At 46.6% G+C, this 14,334-nt stretch overlaps 1 protein-coding gene across 1 annotated transcript in view; it reads left to right on the top strand.

The window, feature by feature from the left end:
* The window catches only part of LOC119457662 (neurogenin-1), a 32,535-nt gene extending 28,258 nt beyond the window's left edge, over nucleotides 1–4,277 (top strand). Inside the window, exon 2 of the mRNA XM_037719298.2 lies at nucleotides 278–4,277. Coding sequence (XP_037575226.1) covers nucleotides 339–1,175 — 837 coding nt within the window. The 5' untranslated portion in view covers nucleotides 278–338 and the 3' untranslated portion in view covers nucleotides 1,176–4,277. The remainder of the gene's footprint in view (nucleotides 1–277) is intronic.
* Nucleotides 4,278–14,334: the final 10,057 nt, after the last annotated feature.

The following is a 14,334-nucleotide window of genomic DNA, read 5'->3' as shown; positions in this document are numbered from 1 at the left end:
GATTGCTGAGGCAAACTACAACTGCTCCCCTGCAGCCAGAGATAACTCCTTGTAGTTATTTCTTTAGAGCGGACACGCTACTTCTACGAGAAGTTTCTAATGTCTACTGGATCCTCGTTGAGCCGGCCATTTTCTCTCAGCAGTACGGGTACGCTATTAATTGTATTAACTATAGAATGACTGTTCGGAAACTTCGTAAATGCATAAGGGAAATTTTCGTCCTTCTTAACTTTCACGAAACTAAAGCACCTTTCTTTTTTTTTTTTCGCTGCTGCAGATCGGGCGAGCCGAGATCCAGGCGAAGGAGAGTAGCTGACTCCCGGAAGCCAATACCAAACATGGATGTCGACAGCGTCGCGCTCGAGTCCTTCCTCGAGCTCAACTTTCCCTCCGAACTCAACTTTTCAACACCAATCGAGTATCCACCATTCAACGCCGCCGATGTCGTCCTGCAAGCGACGGCGACAACGACGGCACAACAGCCGACGGCGTCTTCTGCGTCGAGCAGCGTATTGGCGTTCCAAACGACGCAGCCAGCTCCGGCCATGGACGTCGTCGGCGCCGCCTCGGGCACCGTGACCTCGTCGACGTCATCATCACCGGTTGTCCAGACGGCTAGTGGACGTCCCCAGCGGTCGTGTCGACTCAACCCGGACTACAACCTGAGGCCGCGGTCGGTCCAGATTCGCATCGAGACGGAGCAGCGGCGCAAACAACACCAACAACAGCAGCAACAGCAGCAGCAGAGTCACAAGAGGGATCCCAAGCCAAAGCAGAAGCCTCCGCCGCTGTCCAAGTACCGGAGGAAAACAGCCAACGCCCGCGAGCGATGCCGCATGCAGGAGATCAACCGGGCCTTCGAAGAACTTCGGGCTGCCGTACCGGCGCTACCTCCGGCCTGCGTACCCGACAAGAACGGTGACACCAGCAAGCTCACTAAGATCACCACGCTCAGGCTCGCGGTCAACTACATCGCGGCCCTGAGCCAGATGCTGAGGGAGGCGAACGAGACCGAAGAGAACTCTTCCGAGGTCGACTCGGTGCAGAGCATCGACTCGCTCGAATCGAGCCTCGACTTTGGTGACGACCCGCTTTTGATGAGCACCGATCTGGTCGGCATGATTCTCGAATCCGACGGCGAAAGTCTCCAGCTCAGCGACGCGCCGACGCCGTGAAGTGGATGGCGCGACGACACGTCTTGGACGTGAACGAAAGCTTCAGGCCAGCAGTGAAGTGTTGTGCACGCTGTTACGCCGTTATGACACTGTTGCCGGTGTAGTGGCGTACGAGCGGGGACTACTATGCTGATGAAACTGTGCAAGATTGAGGAACGAGGGCGAGTCGGGCCTTACGAACTGCCCTGAGCGCTTTCAGATTCGGCTGTGCTGCGGAACATCACGCCGTGTTCGTGTCACACGCATGGCTCACGGACTCGCTTTCAAGCGGCGGATTTTGAGGAAGAGGGACTTTGTGTCAGATAAACCGTTCATTTCTCGGAGCAGGATCTCCAGAAGATTGTTGTGCCTTTCGCATATATCCCAACGAAGTCAATTTTTTTTTACCCTTCCGTGATGATCTGTGCATGAGAATGTGTCAAGCATAGTGTAAGCAATTCGACGAAGTTTGGTTTCGCATGCCCCGTCTGGGGCGGCGTAGCAGTGCCTTGAGAATCTCATCGCTTCCTTATATGCGGATAGCAGCTGATGCGACGTTCGTTATACGAGCGTAATGCTTTATAGACAACTGTGCTAGAATTTGTTTGCTCGCCGCGACGACGCACTTGACGAACGCTAATGCAGCTTTATCTCGATGCTCACAGCGAAGAGTGGATTCTTCAGCCGTGCCATAACTTAAAAGCTGGGAAAGCCACTGCTGTGCCACGATCACGCGAGTCGGGTATGTCCACGCTCAACGAGAAATGTATGGTGAACATGCAATCTAGTCCGTCCAAAAGCTAGTTTTCTATACCTTCAACGTGCGGTGACTTAGGACGCTGGAAGCGTCGCCACTTACAGGCGTAAAGCGACGAATAAAATCGGGTTTCCATTTAAGAATGAAAATGTTCACGGGATCGCGCTACCAATTCGCTTGCTTCTACGCTTTCCATAGTCGGTGACAACCCATAAAAATTTGGTACAACCTCCGCACTCGAAAACGCGTGCAGTTACCTGTAAAGAAACACCAATATTGCAAAAAAATGTTTGCCGCAAGCGTGACGCAACAAAAGTTAGCGAACCTAATTGGCTGGCGCATGTATACCAGTTATCTTTAAAATCCTTGGTTTGTCGCCGACTATGGATATTTGTATTTTTCCAAGCTCAGAATGGTTTCGAGCTTCTCGAGGCAAGTCTGCCGCGAAGAAATTGAACAAGAAAGAAAGAGCGCTTTCGAAAAGGCTTTCTGCTCTTTCCAATTTTGCACATCTAAGGTACAACTATGTTGAATATACATATCACCATACTCTTGTTCAACTTTCTGCTGATCTTCACAGCTCCTGTTTCTTTATTTTTTGCAGCAGTTCTCCGTATTTATCACTGCAATCTGCAGTGTTTAGGGAATTCAGCAACATAACGAACTAAGCAGAATGGAAGCTGGGACGAACAGTGACTTACGCGCAATCATGCTTTGGTTTTGAAAACTGCTTCCACGCTCTCATTAACTGCTGGGTTCAAAGACACTTAATGAATGCATGCCGTATTGGACAAGCACGACAGACATTCGTGTCTCATCGTCCATGCTTCACTAGTAAACAATGCGCTATGTGACTGAAGACGAGAGAACCAGAGAAACCGAGGTTCGTTTTTGGCGAGATTCTAAATGCATTCCAGCCTCAACGGCTACTATATATACCGGTGAAAGAGCATTGATGTACACGTGACTTATCGTTTGTGTACTTGCGCAAGCTTTCGGTCACAAATGCGACGTATTCGTGGAAAACACGCTGGCCGTGGATTTCAAGATGGCGTTTCTCTTAAAAAATAGGACGAAAGCGTTCGGTGCGATGCTTTACGGAATTTCTCTCCGATCAGCTGAAGGTCGTAGCTTGCACTTTTTTCTTCGTATTCTGTTGTGTATTATAAGAACGAATGTAAACTGGAGTGTGTGAAATTTTGTGTTTGGTTCGTTACGGAAACACGTGAAAGATAAGATAAAGTGTATTCATTGTAGATTGCTAAGCTCAGTAAGGCGCCAAAAAATCAGATCTAACAAAGGACCATGACGGCATGTTGTAGTTCACATGTACATGGACAAGTAAAGTTTCCTGTGGGAGTCGGTGTCGCCATGTTCAAGGTTTATAGAAAACATTGAAGTGTTTCAGCTCGTTCCTTTTAGAAAGTCTGACTCGAGATACATTCGAAGAACTTTATAAGCAATCAGAGGTATTCGTAGCCTCCTGCGCACGAGCGCAAGGCAGGAGAGTATTATACTAATTGATGATTTCAGAATGATCAAGAGTAATCGGCGTACGTGCTGAAACTAACTCTAATTATGTCTGCAGTAGTTTACTTGTCTCCATTTTTTTCTTCTTGTCAGTACGATGTGATACTTGGTAAAAAGGAAGGCGTTCTTCTTTTTTTTTTTCTTTTTTGTAAACGCATGTTCAGCCAAACTGTTCAATGCTTCGCACAGCAAAGAGACACTCGTCATAGTATTGTTACATAAAAATGAGTTTCAAAATCAAATATGCAGGAAATTTTCTTGGACGCGAGAGCAACCTTATATTGGCCAGTTCTGGAGGTCATGAAGTGCAATACCTTACATAAGAAAAAAAGTGTCCCTTAGCTTGTTTCTTCGTAGATGGTTCGCTGTGTGACTGATTACGCGTGTGAATGAATCTTGTCAAGACCCTTGTTGAAGACCGGGCCCAAAGCAATACGCAAAATAAGCTAGCAGACACGCTGTGCTAGTAATCAATACCGGTGTGCTTCCAAAAGGCATCAGCGTTGCCTGCTTCATGTAAAGAAAAAATTTAGGTTATGTATAATGTGACATGTTGCGCCAATGTCGCGATTGTGCCGGTGAATCTCTTTGTTTTTTTTTTTTTTTTTGTTCGTGCCTTGTCATGTGCCTTGTTGAATGTTTTTGAACAGCTCACTGTTTTTATGAAAATGCCTTTTCGTCGTTAAAGATAGCGAAAGAAAAAAAAGGTAGCAGTGTTCGCGTTGGATCTTTGTTCATATTTTTTGAACGAGAGAAACTTTTTTTCTTCTCATTTTCAATATTATATCTATATTTTTCGAAATGACAGAACAATAAAGAATGTTTATAATAAACGACATGACGCTGTGTGCTACTTTTGTTATGAGCCCGAGTTAATTGCTGCAATGTGTGTTCGAAGCAGTGTTCGTCAGAACAGGCTCAAGAGTCATTTTCTTTGCCGGTTTGCTAAAAAAAAAAAAAACATGTCCAGACGTCAAGGTAAACACTTTCGACACAACAATCGGCACACCAGACTGAATCACTAATGCGTCCAAACATAGAATACTTGCGACTATGGTTCTTGTCCATGAAAAGCAAATCCTTTTGCCGGAACGTCTACGGGATGACTTTCTTCCTTTTTTCTTCGCTTAATTACTGTGCTTCAAGCGTCCCCGGCATGAAGGCCATTCGCGGTTTCCGTATCTCGTCAAGGATCCTGCCGTCTTAATCTATTCGATAATGTGAGCCACGAATCCAACCAACCCTATCGATGAGTTCTTTTTCAAAAATCACGTTACAGTATTTCCCACATCTCAATAACCATTCTCATCAGAAACAAATCCTGTCCTGCAATACAGCGATGGTGTCAACCTGCGCCACAGATACCACCGGGTGATGTTGCAATGCTTCGCTGTCCACCCACCACCTACCGAGCTAATCTCTATCGTTGCTACATCATACGCCAACGCAATTGCACCACTTTCACGGCAACACAGCAGCGAACTGTCTACGACTGCGCCCCATCATCGATGTGAATTAAGATGAAAAACGTATTTGAATTTTTTTTTTGTATCGCTGGATGAAGTTTCCCTTATCGTGCACTTCCCATCTTGCAACCTACTCACCTCTAGATATTCCTATCAGACCATATCATACAGAAGTTGAGACTTGAAGATGGAGACTAAGTCTCCATCTTGCTGTGAGTATAGCTTTAAGATGTTACGATGAGGTATCAAAGAAAACGGCAAGACAAAGAATAACAAAAAAGACAGGATGGTATGAGTTATGCGAAGGTTATTTGCATCATAACTCTACTATACGCCAAACTTTTTTTCATTGCAATGTGACACTTGCTTTTAGAAACAAGAGCTTCTCTTGAGGCTTCAGGCACGTGACACTCACATTGGGGTCGTGAAGACGCCACTGTATAGTTACCAAAACGCTAACGCATTGCCCAAGCCTAATTGCCAACAAAAGTATACATCATATACGCAAAACAATAATAAACAAAACACTCTCGTGGACTTGACTACGCCACTAATGTTATAAAATATCAGGTTTTATGTGAAGTAATAATAGTCTGCAGCCTTTGATAGCCTATATACATGATGCTAGGTTGCGGTGCGAAAAGTGCTGGTGCCAGCGATTACATCATCATCTATTTACTGATCAACAGAATGTGTGGGATACCAAAGAAGAGGACGATCAGTAAGTTGCCGGCGTTTGTACATGAACACGGACTACGCGCCGATGCAGCAACAACAAGAACAGCACATTTGGGCTCCTCGACGGCTTCAACAAAGGCAGAGAAAGAGCGCCTCAGTGTGGTCAAAGTATCAGTTCTAGAACTATGATTCATAAGATCTCAAGAAACCCGACCTAGGTCGCATTGCTGAGAACAAAGAGATTACGCTAAACATTTGGCGACTCTGACTCCATGTCAAAGTAAAAAGTACACCCAGCTGCGGTCGAAGCTACGGTATGCATGCACCATGTACAAAACGCTACAGGATTGAAGCAATGGCAACAATCGTCACTGTAGTAATAAACTTCTTTTTCTTTTTTAAACACGAACACGATGATTCAGATCTGCAAAGAGAGAAGTAAACAGACTACATCACTGAAAACTTACAAAGATAAGAGAGAGAGAGAGAGAGAACGAAAAGTCTGCATCACTCGAGGTAAACGACATCCGCCGCGAACACGCATAATCACCGCTGAAGTACATACTACATTCGCCAGAGGGCGTTCCTCAGAGCCTTTCTGACGGCGGTAGGCGGAAAGACAAAAACGAAACAAGGAAAGGAAGTATAACAGAGCCGCCCCATTTGTACGTTGTCGCGGGACTCGGAGAAGTAGGCGAACGACATTTGAAGATACACCACGCCGATAACGCGCCACCGAGGGGACAAAAATCAGAGCGCTTATGCGTGCGTGTGTGTGTGTGTGTGTGTGTGCATACCCTATACGTATGTGCACGTAAGTAAATCAAGCTAGTTCTTCCCATATATCGGTGAAAGGAAACGCAACCCCTTGACGTTGAGAGACCCTTTCGCAAATGAAACCGCGAAGCCAAGCTATAGCATGACGGCAGCCAGAAGCAGCAGCCATCAATATATAATGGCGAAAGCAACAGGCCGCCAATCGGCCTCCCAAAGAACACGAGTCGGTCGCTTCCCGATACGAAAGACGGCTGCGATCGGCCTAAACATGGGAGAGACTCGCGCGGCTCTTGTGAGAAGCAGAACAGAGATTTTCTTTCTTTCTTTCTTTCTTTCTTTCTTTCTTTCTTTCTTTCTTTCTTTCTTTCTTTCTTTCTTTCTTTCTTTCTTCCTTCTTCTTCCTTTCTTTCTTTCATTCTCTCTCTTTTTTTTGTTACTTTTTTGCCATGCGCGATATGATCGGGAAGTGATACGCAGCGAGGCTTCGTTTTCACTCACCGCAGCCGTTGCCGAAAGAAGACCGCCGCTGGCTTCGCTGCCTCTCGCGGAAAATTTACGACGCATGCTTAAACATTCGCCCTGAGCTTCTTCCCCTTCTACTCTGTTTTTTAATCCTCAGCCGTGGCTTTGGAACTCGGGAGGGCGTGGAAAAGAACCGACACGCACGCTTACATGAAGAGAATTCACCGCCCTGATTAGGGCTCTGCATCTTCTGCGGGGAGGATGATTTCTGTGGGAGCGCGTCGGGGGAGGTGAATTCGACGGGACCCCCTCCGGGCATCTTGTTGTTATTGGCCAGTTTCTCTGAAAATCAGTTGACACAGGTTGTCAACATTCCCATGCAATCAATCAACCGATCAATCAATCAATTAGACTTCTTGTGTGCACCCGCTAACAATCCGCAATCAATCAATCAATCAAATAGAGTTTGCCTTGCGTGCACAAGTTAACAATCCGCGAGGGAACACCGACTTCGTCTTCAACGACCGATCAAGCAATTTTTTTTTCTGAATTGTTTCGACTCGAGGAAAACTTAATGTTTGGCAGCGACGGTGGCGGGGCCGCTATAACTTCTTGAATTCCGATGTGGGCGTTCCCTGTTTTACTGCTTTCACCGGTAACCTCCGCGGCGGATGCAGCGCATTTTCTTCGCAATCGTCAGTGCAACCACCGGACGCTTCGTCACACTGGATCGGTACAATGGTCACGTCTACCGCCTATCCGGTTGTATAGGTGCCGGTAGCAAAGCTACGTGCCCCCGCTGTCACTGCCATTCCTGCAAAGTTAAGCAGGACGCGTGACAAACAACCGCGAACGTTTGGCTTGCTCCCGTATAGCGTTGGCGCAAGCGAACGCTGCTGCAAGCCAGCATTACCTAACCGCAACTCCACGTAAAAGACAAAGGAATTTAACAGTCAGCGTCCGTGTCGCATCGCGTTGTGACAAAAACCTGTGTTAGCAGGGTGTGGCGTCGTCCTCAGCTGTGTTTTCAATGATTGGCCGATTCGAACTCGATTAGTGCCACTGGCACTATATAGAGCCTCCCGCATTTTTAGCTGTATCGCGCGAGCGTCCATCACGCGTCATTTTAGCGCCTCTAAGCGGCGATAATCACCGAGACCGGCAAAAGTACTCTCAAGTGCACTAAGCACTCTCCTGTGCAAGAGTCGTCTAATGCGATCTTCACTTCAGGACAACGTACGACCATATTATAGTGTTATCGAGCGATATAGTTAAAAATGTGGGAGGCTGTACGTAATAAATAGTGCCAGTGACATTATACATACAGGAAGAAGCTTCCAAAGTAAGAACTGCAAGCGGGACCTGCTGCTAACGAACAATATTGTTGCTATTGATCCGCCCGATAGTGCTACGATCCGGCTATGTTCCAAAGAGCATATTCGCCTCCCTCACTTTGCCGTTACCTATACATAGATGTTTCACACGTTCCGCCTATACCAGACGGTGACTACATCGTATTCCCTAATCCGGATGTCCTGCTCTCCGCATAACGTCGCGTTTCCTCACACCGTCATTACCATTACGGACAACACGTCCTGTTGTCTTCCGCTAGTGAACTTTGGACTTCGTGCACAAGTTCTCCCGCGCGGCATATGACTTGCACAAACCACGCCAACCCGAGACTACCACATTTCGTATTTAACTTCTGGCAACTCCTCGTGTGCAACTCTTGCTGCGCCTCCTGCCCCTTCAGACTTGAATGCCTTAATGAAAATGATTGCGCCCGACCTTCCGTCCCAGTGTGCCCGTGAACTACGCATGCCTCCTTGCCTCGTACTGGGACATATTAGACCTTGGAGACCGTCCTCTCGGACAAACATCTGTTGTCAAACATCGCAGTTAACAGCGGGGATGCGAGCCCGATACATCGGCGACCCTACCGCGTCTCTCCTACTGAGCGAGGCATCATCCAACACGAAGTTGATAAGACGCTTTCTTGGAAGATCATTGATTCTTCTGCAGCACATGGGCATCCCCTGTTGTAATAGTTATAGAAAGGGACGGCAGTTGGCGATTTTGCGTAGATTATCGGCACCTAAACAAGGTAACTGAGAAGCACGTCTATCCGCTGACCATCGCGATTGGGACGTTGCATTACCGTTTGTTACCTTTGCCTATAATTCTTCTCGCCACGGTACCACAGGCTTCTGTCCGTTCTTCGTCTTGTTTGGCCGCGACCCTACGGTACCTTTCGACACCCTTCTGCCTGATAGTCTGAATTTCACATCGGAGTACGCCCGGGAAGCCATACTCAAGGCACAAGAGGCGCGCCATATTGCCCGACGTCGACTTATAGACTCGCAGGAAAACCAGCGGTGCTTACATGACACCAGCCATCGTGACGCCCACTACACACCGGGCGCCCTGGTTCTCCTTTGGTTACCGTCGCGACGCGTTGGCTTCTCGGAAAAGTTTGACTCTGGCCCTTACCACGTCTTGGGTCAAGTAACCGACGTCACCTACGAAATCGTCCCTCTTGACCCCACCGTGGCTCAGTCTCGCTCCAAGGTAGTCCACGTCCGCGCGTCTTAAGCCGTATCATTCGGCCGCCTCCTAACCAGCACCGGGTCGGTGCTTCAGCCGCCGGGGGTCATGTGACAGACCGTTGAATGAAGAAGACGTTTTCAGATGACTTCGGAGAAGACGACGCTCTGAACTTCGCGAGCTAACTATGATCTTGTCAGTCGCTGCATGCAGTTCTTGTAATACACTGTAAATATATTTCTTACTTCTTTTTCCCCGTAACAATATTAAATACAGTATACTGCGAGCCTGAAAACTTAAATGAACATAATGAATATACACTAGAAATGTGCATCAGTAAGTCATTAAACGACAAAATATGCTCGGAGGAAATGTTCCACGAAAATATTATTTAAAAGCAAGTTAAAGTGAAAGCCTAAAAAAGAACTTATGTACAAAAATTCAATTGGCAAACCGTTGTAATAGCACTCTAAACACTGTATCGCAATGAAATCAGTAAACCGTACCGAGGACAATGAAAAACATGTAGGTCGTGAAATGGCATACACTGCATAAATGATAATTTCCTATGTTAGTTTTCAGTTATATAAAAGTAATGTTTCACTTGAAGTTTAAAGTAGTGTAAGCTTACATTGTTGGTATCGCATATTAGCCGACTATACTGCACAAAATATACAAAGACAGTTGCTACAGACGCAGACCAAGCACTCGTGAGCGTTTTCTGCGCTCATAAGAGCAAAGGTATTCATTTATCGCCGCGATACCAATATAGACGATTTTATATTCGACTCATGGGCGCCGCCATCTTGGGCTGTTACATAAACAATTGGCCAAGTTTTATGAGATGTAAAGTCAAGTAACATGGTCATTCAACGCTCTACGCATTTATACAACTATTTTCATGCTTGCAAATCGACAGTGGTAACGTCAACTTCACTGTTAAAGACCGAAAACAGCAGCGTTAACAGCCCAAGATGGCGGCACCTAAACGCTTGCGTAAAATAGTTTATAGGGGGCAGCACTGTTGCCGCGTTACTGTGGATATGCGGTCGGCGGTACGCATTAAAATGTACACTGGGGCGTTCACTCTGAAACATTTGGTCCGATTTTTTTGCTTTTGAAGCGCGCTGACCGCGCTGAACTGATCATATATTGCCCCTAGAGCTACATTTTTTTTTCACAAAACGCGCAGAAGGTTATAATTAAACCTGAAAGAAACGCAAGCTGCCATTTAATGGGGTACTCAACCACACAGTCGCTGCTTCGGCACTTCCTCGGTGCGTGTGGCGCGTCTTGTGCTTGCGTTCCGCTTACTCTGTTGTAGTTCGGCAACTTCCTCAATCTCTAATAATATTGTAATGGTTATCTATAAAAAAACTGTATCCCAAATTGACAACAAAGTTAATGTCGCAAGCCCATGCGCACATGTCGGCCTAATTTTTCTTCTTTTTTCAATTCTTTAAAAAATGAAAGCCTTTACTACGTTCGGTTAAACAAGCTACGCTTCTAAAAGAGTAAATCTGACAACTAGCTTATGCTCAGCTCACATCTTGTGAATGTCTATTCTTTGCATACACACACGACAACGAAACTGGGAGCTCGGTAAGTTACGGGACCAGGACCACAGGAGAAAGGAGTAAGCTGAAAACGATAAACCACGGAGTGAATTGATAGTAAAAAGCATACTTGATCGTGTATACATCCCCTATTGTTTATCTATAGTGCCGGTTCGGCTCTCATATACGGTGGAAAATAAATTGTTCTTCGATCCAGAGCTGTCCGTTCGACTCTGTAGTATATAGCAGACACGTCCTGAATTGACACATTTAGCACAGATGTAACGCTCGGCATTTATACTGACCCCCTGTGCCCGTATTCACAAAGAGGTCTTACGATAAAGTTTATCATAAAAGAAACAACGCCAGAGATCACTTACAAACGAGAAGCTTCGCGAATTCTACCTATGATGTCCCATAACGTGTTCCTTGTGAGACTACGTGAATCCCCGTGTTCTGACACCGAAGGAGAAAACAAACAAGCAAGGCGAAGGCTATTAACAAAACTGTGACGATGATTCGTGCGCAGCCAAGCAGCATCACCAATCGGTTGGCTATTCTACAAGTTGACGGGTCAAACACAACCACAATGTTTTGCTTTCACTATGTCTGACTACCACAAAACCTATCGGATATACCCAGTGTTTCTTTTTATGTGGAACACCTAAAAACTGAAAAAAAATGCCGCATCTAAGCCCCTGCCGTTTTTGCAGACAGGCTACGTGGCAGGGCGCATTAGCAGCAGGAAAATTTTAAAGATATTTTCGTTAGTTAACTAAAATATGACAAACAACCTTTTAATTTCTAAATTCAGGGTACATGTTTTAAATACGAAATTGAAGCCGAGGAATATAGTGAAGTCACGTCTGCTTAGCAGAAATCCTAAGACTAGCACACTTTCGAGACATCCGCCTCCGAAATTCCGCTAAAAAAGGCCTTAGCGTTCCATTGAAGATCGTACCAAACTGTGAGACACACGCTTCTGGGAAACTTAGACTGGAGCGCGAATGTATTTCGTAGCATATTTTAACGTCGCCCATCTCGAAAGTGGAGCTAATCTTAGAAATCGTAAGATTTCCGCTAAGCAGACATGACTTCACTACTCCTCGGCTTCAATTTTGCAATGACAAGATGTACTCTAAAGTTAGGGATTAAAAACTTCTTTAACGTGTTTTAGTTTATTAGCGAAATTACCGTTAAAACGTTCTTGGTGCTAATCTCCCGTCGACCTGCGTACCCTATCATCGAAGATGGCACGGGAGTATTTATAAAACAGGTTAAAAAATTACTCGTTCCGCATAAAAAGAAACACCCAGTCCACAAATTAATATTGAATAAAAAGGTAAATATACAAATGCCTCACTTTCTCCAGATGTCGATGGAAATGTTCGAAAAAATTCTTAAAGCAATTTCCGCACTGGACCACAGACACTTCCGAGTGGTTGCCAAATGGCGTGAGGCGCAAGCCTGTGTCGCCATCTATCGGGCCTTTGGGAACATGTCGAGGAGGACGCGTGGCCGTGGCGAAAGGAGGGCCGGTACAGTTTCGCCTGGCGCCCTCCCCAGAGGAGCGAAGAAACGCCTTCCTTTCGGGTTCGCGATAATCCTGCCGCCTCCGAAAAAGAAAGGGGGGGGGAACGAAAAACGAAAATAACCAAAACGATATCCCGAAGACTACATCAAAATAGAAAGAGTAGACATAGGAGAAGAGCCTGCCTTTCGTCTGTAAGCGCCACGCCGGCGACCGATCTTTTTTCGTACCCACAGCACGTTTTCTGTACCCAGGCGACAGGAAATGCTGCCCTTCAACATTAAACGCGCCCGGGAACTGTAGTAGATAGAGAGGAGGAAAATGTATCGGCCGATACGAACGTACAACACACACTGCTGAATTCGAACACCGATGGGCTCTCTCGCTTACCTTCTCCCCACTTTCTATCGTTCTATACAAAGCATCTCTCTCTTTATAAGTGCGTCGTGCGTCGCCTGCTTTGGCTTTTTTTTGCGGTCGACGTTGAAGTTGACTTCACGGTGTGTTTTTCTCGGCCTTACTCCTTCGTCTTCTCTCTAGCTCTTATCTCGGTGTGTGTTGTTCACTTATTACTGCATTTTTATTTTTTATTTTATTCGCCGTGCGGAGGAGACTTTCATGTCGGAGAAGCTCGCGACAGGTTGCTCACTGCGCGCTCGTGCTCGCGATAACGTTAGGCGCCAGAGCGTCCAGCGCCGACGACAAGGCGCGCCGCGGACGCGTTTATAATGCGCGGTAGGGGGAACGGGATGGCGTGCGATGCCCCAAGTGGCGTCGATCTTGTGAGAGAAGCGCGAATTAAGAGCATGCGTATAGGTTCTTATTCGTGTACTTTTCGACGACGCTGTTCGCGGATTCTTTTTCAAGGAAGGCTGGTTATAACTCAGATTTCGGTGGCGTTAATGTACGCAAAAAATTATCATCAGCGCATTGGCTCGAGCTTCGTCGTCGTCTTCCGCAGGTGGCTGGTTGGCGCCCGTCGGGTTGCGCTCGTGCTCGGCACGCGCTCGTGCCACTGCTCCCGCGTTCGTCGTAGTCGTCTGCTTCTACAGCTGGCTGCGTTGCCGCTAATCATTCCAGCGTAGAATTTCACTTCTCTTCTGTCGTAGTAATGGGGAGGCCGCGTTTACGGGGGTATGAGCCATTCATTGTCTTACGTGATGGACAGACTTAATTTTGAAGCAATTTAATTTCGAAGAATCGCAAGCGGCAATGGCGGACGAATACTGCTAACCACGCCGCTGAGCAAACTTGAGACATCGAACGCAAGGGACAACAGCTACGAGCAGATAATCGTACAACGCAACGAAAGGAAAAGTTGCACGAAAGGGAAGGAAAAGTAGTAGGAAAGGGAAGCATAAGTAGTAAGTAAGGTACCCACACGACAAACTTCTCTGACCCCCATTTTCCCGACAGGAAAAGGGCTGGTTAATTTTTTTCCCAGCGAAGCTGTTGAGGGCTCAGTCTCCGATGGTCGTGTCCGCATGTAGAAAACAACTCTCATTGGCCGTATGCTGTATGTACGAGTGAAAGCGCGCGAGGGACGTGCGCTTTCACGGGGAGTGAACGCACGGCGGAGAGCAAACGCGACTTCTTCCGTCGCGCGAAAAACCGTGGGGGGACGGGAGGGAGGGAGGGGAGGCGACGTTTAGCTGCGACACCGGATGCGTATCTTGCGACCGGGCCCAAGGGGAATTGGTGACTCAATCACCCACGCGAAATTGTTTTGCACTTTTAATATTTAAGTCTGAGAAGATTTAACATAAAAGGCATGCGCTGCCGGTGTTTTGTTTCATGACATTTGTTTATGGACCGTCATTCTCAAAAATTCTGAGGAGCTGTATAAACTTGGACATGTAGCAACACCAGCAGCGCGCAG

The sequence above is a fragment of the Dermacentor silvarum genome, chromosome 7 (assembly GCF_013339745.2).
Source record: "Dermacentor silvarum isolate Dsil-2018 chromosome 7, BIME_Dsil_1.4, whole genome shotgun sequence".
Classification (NCBI taxonomy): Eukaryota; Metazoa; Arthropoda; class Arachnida; order Ixodida; family Ixodidae; genus Dermacentor; species Dermacentor silvarum.
Note: the sequence above shows the minus strand (reverse complement) of the source record. Positions and strands in the feature narration are given on the sequence as shown.